The 12,248-nt window shown below is 37.9% G+C and overlaps 1 protein-coding gene across 4 annotated transcripts in view; it reads left to right on the top strand.

Annotated features, from left to right (window-relative positions):
• The window catches only part of LOC134211210 (tight junction-associated protein 1), a 118,294-nt gene that overhangs the window by 69,942 nt on the left and 36,104 nt on the right, over window positions 1-12,248 (top strand). For 2 of the 4 annotated variants that reach the window (XM_062687897.1, XM_062687895.1), the window contains exons 3-4: window positions 2,961-3,044; window positions 3,190-3,391. In XM_062687897.1, the coding sequence (XP_062543881.1) occupies window positions 2,961-3,044; window positions 3,190-3,391 (286 nt within the window). Of the gene's footprint in view, window positions 1-2,960; window positions 3,045-3,189; window positions 3,892-12,248 lie in introns of those variants that run through there. The other 2 variants (XM_062687896.1, XM_062687898.1) reach the window with 2 other exon arrangements.

Here is a 12,248-nt window from a genome sequence, read left to right as displayed (position 1 = left end):
AACCAAAATATTACTAGGGATATGAATGTGGAATTTTTTACCAGATAAAATCAATAAACTCTCTACCGAGTATTTAAAAGTTGGCATTTCTGTTATTTTGTATACTTTACATGTTCAAAGGGTCTACTCTCTGGGCCGTTATCTCATCTCTAGAAATTTTTCAAAAAACTCAACACTTTGGAAATTCAAATAAATGTATGAACAATTTCAAAGGCAATCAAATAGTCATCAACACATCAGTTTCGATAGTGTTTTTCATTCTGTTATCAATAAGGGTATAAAAAGCTAAAAATTTTGTTCCGATGTATAGTTATTGGAAAATTATCACCAAAAAGGCCTATAAGATGCCGCAAAATTGAGCATAAACCGAGTGTTTTTGTATGAAATCTCTTCCTACAAAAATTATCAATGTAATTTAATGTTCTTTCTTCATGACAAGGCTTGAAATAATATATTATACTATTTCAAGCCTTGCCATAAAAAAAGAGCATTGAATTGCATTGATAATGTTCATAAGAAGAGATTTCAAACAAAAACATTTGGTGTATGCTCAAGTATGCTCAAGTTATGGCCAATATACTTTTTCTCAGAAAAAAGCGCGTAAAAAAATTTAGCTCCCTCTTAATGCACTTACCCTAAACTAGGGTGGTCTAACCGGTAATACCGATACCGGTAATACCGGTATTACCGGCCAATTTTGAGTTTCGAAAATACCGGTTTTAGAGACGGAAAATACCGGTATTTTCGGTATTTCAAATTTTGCTGTTGGTATAAAAAATCACGAATAGTTTTCAGTTAAACTAACGATTCACCGTGCCACAAACACTTACAACAATTGAATGCGCGTATGAATGAACATTTGCACAAGTAAGCATCATTGACGACGTTCACGTTCAAAGAGTTTTAGGGGGCCGTTCAAAAAACTTTGATCGATTTCAAACTGCGATCCAAACTTATCTTATGTGGTTATGATTTTTGTTTTCGGTAGGTGAAATAATTCAAGCCTTCGAACCTGTTCAAGCTGCTATGGAACTACTCTGCTGACGTGACAATTATCAAGTAAAGCCACAGAAATTGTCTCCATTGCGATCAGGGTTGTAAATATTCGGCAGCACTGGATGAAGGTGATGTTTTTTATATCATTTTTTATTTTCTTCCTGCTTTGAAATCAACCTCACATTCCCGGAGAGGCAGAAAAGTAAACAACAGAACTCCTATCACCCACTGCGCCGCGAAGATGAAATTTACCACAGCAAAATGTACACATTCACCCAGCAAATGGACCAATCAATAAGCAAAAACTGCCGCTATGAAATGAGCAGATCGCGCCACCGTAGACGTGTTCTGTCAAACACACATGAATAGTAATATGCATATACAGTGCCGCCGTTGTTTAGTTGCGGTGAGTGCAAAATGGGTTACCTTGATTGATCCATTGAAAAAATCACCACGCGTTTAAATGGGCCACTCACATTCATACGGTAAGGCGCGAACTGAGCAGCCTGTCAGAGCGACGAGTGGCTGAATGCGAAATTGAATGATCGGTGTTGGAAATGATTTTTCGGCTGCACCCAGTCGCACTCATCACGGCGGCGATGAAGGCGATTGCAGATTATACTGAGATCCATGTTTTTCACTGCATTGACTGTGAAATATTTCTACCCTGATTGCGATGCTCCCAAAGAATGAATCCAAGAGACGATCAGAATACGCTGATTTGTTTGCTTTTCTGAATTATCCTGCCGAAAAGCAATTGATCAGACATGTTTTTTGCATTTTCTTTAAGACATCCGTCTTTGATTAAGCAAGTGGGCGAGATCTTGAAGCGTCTAATCATTCATGCATCAGAGCAGTATGCATAGGTAACGACCACACCTGACGACCAGTGCATAGAAGATACCTCTATGGAGGATTTTTCTGGTTTATCGGTAAAAGAACAACTCGTAAAGATACTGCAGCAGAGCAAAACTATTCTCCTACTATGAATCTAAAGGGATTAAGGGCAAGTACTTGAGATTGATTTTCAACGCTCTTGAAACCATTCGTCCAACTTCTATTAAACCAGGGAGAGCATTTTTAGCAGCTGGCAATATTGTGAACAAAATCCTATGCGGATTGGGTGATGAATTGCTCAGTATGTTATGTCTACTTAAATTTCACTTTGTCCAGCTAAACAAGCAATGGTTTTTACACTTCAAGTATAAATAAATATTGTTTTTCGCCGAAAAGTTTAAATTCAAGTTTTACTTCTAAAATTTTCAAAAATACCGGTTTATACCGGTATTACCGGTATTGACTCCACCAAATACCGAATACCGGTATTTGTCAAAAATGGCCAATACCGACCACCCTACCCTAAACCGATTTCCTCGCAACAGGTTGCATTCATCGCAGAATCCTGTCTCATTATTTGCTATTGAAAATTCACCCGATCGTACGATGGGCTCAGAAGTAATGCCCAACATACTTTTTTTTTACCGCACGAGAAAGGCATCATCACCGCTAGGTGGATTAATCTGATTTTTTTTGTAATAATTTTCAAATAACTACAAACCGGAACAAAATTTTAAACTTTTTATACCCTTATTGATAACAGAATGAAAAACAGTATTGAAATGCATAAAAAGATAATTTGATTGATTATTACTTTTATCCAATCCAGGGTGTATGCTCCATTTTACGATTGACTGTATCTGAAAACTGTAGCTTATGGTCATTTACTACCAAAACGCTTCTGCCTGGGTTAATACCGTGTTTAATTTCCTTGATGAAGTTTCCTAGAAATAGTTCATCATCTGCTCCGGCTGTAAACTGGTTGTTTACGAGCAATTATAAGCAAATCTCCTACAGATTCCGAGCAATTTTCTTTCAACAACTCAATTATGTTAATTGCATACTGCTGGTCGACTTCTTATAGCATTGTTCTTTCTCTCTGTCTTTTTTCCCAACTTAATTTTCAGGAACGATACAAAACAGACATGAGCGTTGCCATCCAGCTGCTGCAGTGCAAACCGGACAGCTTCGTTTCGCCAAAGCTTTCTACGGTAAGTGCATTATTTGTCCATAGAACTACGACGAGGACAAACTCTTCAACCTTCTCGGGTCTCATCCTTAGCATTTGATTTCGCCCAACGAACAAAAAAAAACTATTTGAAAATTCCATTTTCTGTCCCGTCTTCTCGCCGGTAGCTTCCAATCGAGATCCAGTCCAAGGTGGCCACCTACATGCGTCTGGACACCAACTCCCACTCGGACTCGGAGGGCAGCACCAGCGGGGTCGGGGTGGCCACCGCCAGCTCCTACCACGTGCTTCCCGCCTCGGACAGTCCACCGCCAATGTGTCCCTTCCCGCCAACTGCCATGGTTTACTCGATGCGGGGAATCGGTAAGTGTTAGTGACCCGGAAAAGTGTAGCAGCTGCATAGTTTGGCTCCTTATGTGTTTCCTTCGGATAGACGTAGTTAGATTGGATTGGCTCCCTTGTTGGTTGCGGCTTTCTTCTAGGCACTTTATTCTGGATTGGCTATTGTCATGCACCTTTTATTTACATATGCAAAAAAATCATTATATAAATAGTGAATATTGGAACAAATGTATACTCGTACTAAAGATATTTATATTTGTCAAACTAATTGTTTTCAAAGTGTTCCAAAAAAATATTCACGAAATGCTATTTATTATTTTCAAATTTCACATATTTTAAATTTGTACGTTTATTGTGTGATAGTAAATTAAAATCTCTTTTGAATAAATTGAATTTTTATCAGTCTGCTTCTTTCTTTTTCAACTAACACTGCAACCAATTGAACTATTTTCCAACCTATGATGGTTCTCTCGCAACTGTATATAGCTTTGCATAGTTCTCCTATTATTATAATTTCCATTATTTTCCCCTCGAGCGATGAAGCTTCGCATATCCTTTCTCGGCTCGCTGTGTTCCTGTGCTACTCCACTCGTAGCTGTTTCCTTGCTAACATAATGCTGTAAATGCATGACGCTTCCATGCACGGTGCAAAATTAAAAGGAAAAATCATACCACAGACGATGTTCCGCCATTTATGTAGGAACGCTCCGAACGGCAAAAGCTACCGCCAGAATACCGGGTTGTGGGAGAGCGCCTTCAGGTGAATGGCAAATTGCAAAAGAACAGGATCACGGTAGCAGTATGCACAACGTACACTCTTTCCTCTATTTAGTATATGCTTTACACATGCTTGAGATGCTTTCTATTAATAAGGAAATCTAATTAAAGCTAATGGGTTGCACGGCGCTGATTTATGCACGAATTATTTTCCACACTCAAATTTCACGCTCGATCTAGCCAGGTGGATGCTATTTTAACCTAACCTAAATAACCAGTTCATAGTCAACTTCTGACACAGTAATGTTAGCAAAGAATCTAATCAAATAATTGGAGTATACTAAGAAAAACACTAACGACACTAACCCAAAAATCCTAATTGCTCATTCACAAACTTTATAACGCAAAAATAACAGATTTGAACCCCCACCCACCCCTCCGTGACCTGTTTGTAACATTTCCTTTATACCCACCCACCTCCATCTGTAACGCATAACGTCTTACTAACAATTCACAAAATTTCAATTTCAAATTAGTGTTTTTAGTGAACTCTACCTTAATTTCCTTCGTATTACATAATAATACTGTCAAATTTAATTTTTAGTAATATCGTTTTCTTATATTATTTTTTTATCATAAATGTTAACCGTAACAGAACTATAAACAAACCCACCCACTCCCTAGACAAACGGAACATTTTGTAACGCAATATTGTGTACCCACCCACCCCTTCATGCGTTATGTAATTTGTGAATGAGCCCTAATCTATTATCTAGAGCGTATCTCACCCTTTGGGAATATCCAATTTTTATGTTACTTCAAAATTGGCTATTTTCAACGCCCCCTGCCCCTGTGTATGAACGCAACACTTCACGCAACCTAAACGTTACGTTATTTAAGGATGTTCTTGTTTCAGCGATTTTGAGCTTCTTCATCCATTAAAAAAAGTCAAATATACATACATCGAAACGTTGTATGTCTATTATACCAGTTCAGTCGCTATTATTCTACTGAAAGAGGTATCAACCGTTCTATCCGTAAGTCACGACTCGAAACACACTTAATTCTGTTTGCCGGGCTCGGTAAACGAATTACTGATTTCTCAACAGCTGAGCTCTCGGTAGTCACCTCGGTAATCGAATTCAATTACCGAGCTCTCGAGCAAATTTTTATTAGCTACCGAGCAATCGGTAAAACAATACTGGGACATCTGTAAACATATTACAGCAACAGTTCGCCAACTGGGCGCTTTTTAACTGGACTGCTTTTTAACTGGGCGATCGCTAACTGGGCCAAAGCCCAGTTAAAACGCAGTTATCCGTCAGAAAACAAAAACAAACACTAGGCTGCGAGGGGAGTCTAAATGGTATATTGCTGTCGTTCCATGTAAAACATTGGACATAACAGTGCATCGTGAATCCCCTCGACAGCCCAGTTAAAAAGCTAAAAAAAAAGTACTTCATAGTGCCGAATGGAAATGTGATTAAATTTTCACTTTGTATATTGATATTAAAAAAACACATGCAATATTTAAATCAGAAAACATAATTAGTAAAAGTTTCTGCTGCTGTCTTCTTCCAATATTACAGGACTAGCGATATTGCTTGCACGCCAGGGAAGTCATCACAATGTTAACCTCAGGGAACCTCATTTCCGCTCAATTATATAAAAATGTGAAAAAAAAGTTGTAGAAAGTAGAAATACTAGAATAAGAGATCGGCGAAGACGCCATCTTGTTTCCCATCGAACCGTCAGAAGCGGTTCCAATTCGACTTGTTTACTTTTTGCCTCCATAAGAAGCAAGCAAAAAGTTCAAGTGCTGCCAGCATTATTTTTGCGATTTCATGCATTTTCATACGTTGCCAGTTCGACAGTTTTTCACTCCGCCGGTCTCTGGTTATAGGGTTGCTAGTAGAAAGTAATTCATTAGGACTAAACGTATAGGAAAACAGTATTTTTATAGTTCTGGATTCAGAACAAAGCATGTTGGTGATCCGGCAGAACTCTTGGCAGTACATCGTATGCTGATGACAGTTTCTATTCCATTTGCCTAGAAATGTTTAAATTAAAAAATAAACACACACAAATCAATCTTATGCAACGTACACACCAGTCAAGCAGTTTGACGAACATTGACTCCACCCCCAAGAAAACGCTTCGGTTGCTGCTTTGTTTGAACGTGTGTGAAGTTGTTCGAACAACCATTTGACAGTTGGCGGCTCGGTTGGAAAAAATTAAAACGGTTTGATTTTGGTTTGAGTTGTCGGGGGTGGAGTCAAGGCTCGCCGAACATGTTTGAGCATTTGTAGTGAAGTTGCACAAGCCCCCATATATTTTTTGATGGTTGGTGCTCAAGTTGGCGCTTCGTTCGTTCGTGTGTGACATTGTTGGTCGAATAAATTGATTGTTCGTGCCGCTGTTGGTAGAGCTTAATGGGTGTTTGAATAAACGAGAGGTGGAGTCAATGTTGGTCAAACTGCTTGACCGTGTGTACGTTACATTAGGGAAACTAGCACAAATATGCTGACACAAGATAGTAAAAATGTTTGCCCTTACCTGAATATTCAAGTAAACAAGAATTTCTACCGGCAGCATAAATCATTTGCCAAACAAGTTCTTGCACTGCAATCAGAATATCAAAAGTTCTGATTCGCAAATAAATATGACGTCAAACCATGCGGCACCTGGTCGAAAACCGAGAACATGGTACTATTTTTACCGGATACTCAGATAAGTGCCTTTATTTTACTGAGTGATCGGTTTATTTTTTGACATTTGCAGGATATTTTCCTAAAACAGGGGTGGCATTGCGCATCTCGATTCGAACGTAATTCTATCGAGTCGAACATGTTTGGCATTACGGCTTTCGATTCGATCTCGAAAACGACTAATCGTTCGAGTATGCTCGAGGAGGTACAAGAATAACAAGATGTTTTGGCATTATGGATACTCGATAGCTGAGACGAGACCTGCAAAGACGCTGCTTCTTTTCTCTTGTTTTGACACTTGTTCTTCTTTTCATCACAGTTGACCATCGAGTTTCAACTGTTTACTTGACTGTTTCACCTAAGCCCCAGGTGGACCCTTCTGAGCACAATAAAAGTGTATCCAATTCACGAAATATGTTAATTCATTTTCATAAGGATTTTTATACCGGGAACAAAACACAGGTTTATTACTGATTATTAACAAGCTAAACGGAAGGTTTGGAATACTCGTTAAAGTAAAAAAGTCATGGTAAAGCAAAAATGATGTGGAATATTTTATTTGGGATACCAATACTTTCACTCAAAAAGCTGCTGGTTGCACCTGACAGTTCGTGACAGCAGTTGACTGGCAGCAGCTGAAGTTACATTTTTTCCTCTTTGCAGGTCTCGTCTCAGCTCGATAGCACACTGGAAAACGACTCAAGTCGAATGAAAAACACTCGTCACCTTTATAGCTTTCGAATGTTGTTCGAGAGCGATTACTTGTTGAAAGTTTTTAAATATATTTGTTATTATTTCTCTACGGGAAGAGAATAAATGGTTCATTATTGTATCTTGAAGGAAAGAATGTGATAGTATACCTACTTTCATAGTTTCCAGACAATATGCAATCTCTAATTATCTCGAAATCCGCGTAAAAACGTATTCAACTAAAATCTTTTTTGTTTCTGCAGTTTTCACGTATTTCTTGACGATTTCGATAAACCGCGTGAAAAAGCTATGGGAAAAATCTGCGTAAAAACGTGTATTACGGAGAAAAAGAAAAATTTGGATAGCTCCGCGGAAATAACGCGCAGAGGGCAATCCCCGCATAGAACAAATCATACATTTGAATTGAGCTCAAATTCTTAAAACATATCAACTGTCATGCAATCCAATCATTTGAGTGGCGTGCCCATAAACATGGAAAGATCAATTCTTGCCTAGGTGTAAACTAATCCGAAATGCAAAGTATTGATCCCTTGAGGCACGTTCACATAAATATCAATTTTACCGCAGCTTAGTTCTTTATTAATGTTTTCTTCACAGAAATTTAATTTCTAGTGGTTCAGTTACTTATGGTTAGGGAAGCTAGGTAATTACACGCCCCAAAACGCTTAGTCTGTTCGTAATAATTGATTTAATCGGCGGTTTATTGAACCTGAGCTGACTTTCTATTTCGCCCAAAGGTCTTCCTGTCGGTTCTGTTAAGAGACCCACCAATACCATGATTTGAACTAGTGCGTTCTGAGCTTGGTTCTGAGCGAAACGCTATCGCTTTAGTTGAACCAAATTTTAGATACATACAGAAACACCTTGCAAGAGGTTTCCAGAGCCCGCAGCCTATGCCCACCACAAATCGCAGTGCTTCTGCTGACCCCTGAGTCACACAACATTTCAAAGCTTTTCAAAATTTTGTTAAATCATGTGTTTTCTGTTCAGTAAAGCATATTTCCTAGGAATGTCATAATTATAAATATAAACAAAACTTCGCAAATCTAGCATTAGCTGCTTTGATCATTAGCCTAGAAAATATTCATTGGAGGCGCTTTGGGTTTTCCAGGGTTCCAAATTTTTCTTGCAATGCGTAATATATTCCAAAATCTACGTAAAAATAGTTGAGTTAAATAAAAATAAGAAGGGTAAAACGCGCAAGAGATAAGTGCATTTAACATAAACACATGGATACATCAAAGTAATTTATTATCGAATCCTTCTTTAGCTTTAAATTATTTAGCTCAAAATTTAATCTGTGGCATACATTCGAATAAACATAAAACTTATAATTTGTGTCGTAACAATATCTCAATTTACAAAACATATCGTATCGGCATAATGTTCTAATCGGTTACAACTGCTCAATAATTGTTTATAAATTAACTGCCAATTCATGCCCTGAAGGATGCCTTTCCAACAGGCAACATGCTACCGGCAGATGAAATTACTCTTGTCCTCTCTGTTTACTCACATTCGCCATGCGCTGAAGGTTGTCTCTCCAGAGCGGGCGGCATACTAAACACGGAGACAGCTATCTCTTATTCTCTCTGTTTACATTTCGTTTGACAGAACATACTCGATTGAGCTAGTACCGCACCATTCGAAATCTTGTACTGCGACTGAATGAAGTCGAACGAAATACATAATGCCGCAATTTTTTCGAAACGAATGCAAAATCGTACGAATCGAGTGATTCGATTCGAGATGCACAATGACACCCCAGATTTCATCGGTAATACGTACTACCGAAACTCAGTATTATAATTTTCACAACTGAGATATCGGTAAAACTGATACACTAATTACGTAGGCACTTATGGAAGGAAGGGGGTCTGCTATTTTCTTACGCTCATATCAATAAAAAATGATTTGTATGGGAAAAATCTTACATGGGGGGAAAGGGGTTTGAAAAACCCAGAAAAATTGCTTACGTAATTAGTGTACGACCCCCTGCAGAAAACCGTTAATTCTTCCAGACTAACTGAGTTCCCGATTCAAATTGTCTTTTACCGTATAAGATCAGTAAAAAATATTACCGAACCGAAATTCTCGATTTAAGTTTGAATGTTATTTTTGATTAAAATAATGCTGACCAATCTTCAATCGCCCCGGAATTGAGAAAAAAAAATACCTAGAATTACCACTCATTCCGAAATAAACCAAAAAGTTCAGATTCCTCTTACTCTGAAATAAATAAAAAACGCTTCTGGAGTCCTTCTTGCTCCAGAATAATAGAAAAGTTCCTCGAAAATGAGGGCTCCATCGTAAGCATATGCGGTATTTCGAAAAATTTCGTTTCAGGTGGTTCGAAACGAAATTCCGCGGAATTTCGCGGAATTTGAGCATCGCGAAATCTGATTTCTTGATTTCGTTTCGTTTCGTAAAATACTCGACTTCAAGTCGAGTCAAGTACGAGACACTGAAGACGGCCTTACATTTGAGGTCGAAATACGTATCTGTCAAGATACAATTAAGTGGTGGAATTCAATGGGATTGTACTAACTCGTCTTATGACAAGTTCTAACGAAATTTAACGGAATTCCGCGGAATTTCGAAACAAATTTAAACTTAAACCATACTTAATATTATCAAAAATTTTGGCTGCGCCGCTGAACATAATCGTAAAGTTGATTTCAAAACTTTAGGTTATACAATATTCCTATTAACGCTTACTACATAACCTCATTCTTAGTCGACAAATTCGTATGTAGTTTTCTTATATATGAATGCGGAAACGATCATGTGGATGCTGGTCATGGGACGGCAGCTATTCCGGAAGAACGCGAAGTTAAAAAAATCTACCTCGCGTAGCAGAAATTTGTTGTGTGTGCAATCGATCGTGTTGATGCTGATCACGCCAACTAGTGTGGGAGAACGTAAAGTGATAAAACTAATGTCTGCATCGAAGAGCACAAAATTATTTAGTGCGGGATCGATCGTGTTGTAGAAGATTATTAAACGAAACACATTGATCTTGCGTTGGATTGATTTGAAACACAGTTTTCGTCTTCTTGTTTTCAAAACCAATTTTTCTCACCTAATCCTAAATTGACTATAAGCACGTGACCAGCATCATTATTGGTCATGAATTGGAAACACCGAAGCAAGTATACAATAAGAATAACTTTTTTGTATCCCAAGAATGTTATTTAATTGATGAGCTGTGCATATTTGCTGTTTCTCGGCCAATCATGATTAGCAACTACGATGTGTACCCGATGTACCCGAGCAAAGCTTGAGAGCAAAACGATAACTCGTTTTAATGTTGTGAAATCGCCGAATATGATTACTTAATTTGATATATTTTTGGTCGTTTTAACGGTTAAAATAACAAAATGTATAGCAGAAAAACCTTACTGTGACATCAAATCGAAAACTATTCCTGCTATGAGAGCAAAGGATCAAAATATGAAATCAATCATGATGAAAAAAAATATGATTTCAATTTGATGTCAAAATCAAAATGTGTTTTCTATATGCTCTCATCATGTTTTCAGACTTTGCTCGGGAAGCTCTTCTTTGACTATTTGCACAATATGTAAGCAGAGCCGTAGCGTGGACTGCTAGCGCCCTTGGCGAAACCATGATTTGGCGCCCCTCTTTTGATTATAATGGTTTTTTTTAATTAATGGTTTAAAGATGCTTTAAACATCATTCAATACTGTGAAGAGAACAAGAACTTTTGTTCCTGAAGTTCATTTGAATTGCAGAATGTCCATCTAAGATTTGTTTCCATTTGGTGATACTTTTTTTGATTATTTCACAAGTTATTTGAGCGACCTTCTAGAGCCGTGCTGGAAGTTCATTAATAATGTTAAGGATTTTTCAGAGCCTACGCACTGCTGGGTCTAGTTGGGTCAATAAAATCCAGCTCTGAAATGCGTCGGTCGATTATCGGAATCGTTATCGAATCTATTCGCGTCAAGGAAAATCCGATTCTGGAGTGGGTCTGACGGTGTTTTGAAACCACTTCTGGACCGAACAGAGCTAATAAAATTTCACTCTGGGGTGAGATGGTTGAAGGTCAGAGTTTCTACCGGATCTAGTCGAATCAGGGAAAACCATATTTTGGAGTTGGTTTGTTGGTGGCCGGGAGTTGCCATTGAACCTATTTGGATCAAGTAAAATGTAGCTTTGGACCACTGAACCCAGTTAGGACAAATTAAATCAAAAATAACTGTATGGTGTGTCGATTGGTTGGTGGTCGAATCCGCCAACGGATCTGTTTGGATCAAGGAAAATTTAACTCAGGACTGTGTCTGTCGATAGTTTGAAGTCACTTCCTGTACATATTTGTGTTGATAAAATTGAACTATGCAGTGGGTTGTTCAATGGTCGGAATTGCCGTCCACCTCAGGACCAATATACATTTGATTATAATAAGAAGAAATGAAAAAAAAAAACAAGAACCGGGAAATTTACCTGAACTATAAATTACACAAAAATCCATACCACTACTTCCGGATATAAGAACAAAAGGCACTTCTAAATTTTGTCAATCGGTTTATTATGAATGTAACCTTTTAAAGATGTCCACTTAAAAAAGCTGAATAAATTCAAACCAATGAATTTGAGTGTGAATTGTCCTTTTTTTAGTTAATTAAGTTATTTATTTATCTCATATATTGTATAGTGTCCTACAGGGTTACCCAAAAATCGGACCACAATACAATAAAGTTTTAAAGCTTAGCAAAGCTGCTAGT

Source organism: Armigeres subalbatus, chromosome 2 (genome assembly GCF_024139115.2).
Source record: "Armigeres subalbatus isolate Guangzhou_Male chromosome 2, GZ_Asu_2, whole genome shotgun sequence".
Classification (NCBI taxonomy): domain Eukaryota; kingdom Metazoa; phylum Arthropoda; class Insecta; order Diptera; family Culicidae; genus Armigeres; species Armigeres subalbatus.
This window is presented reverse-complemented; position numbering and strand designations above follow the sequence as displayed.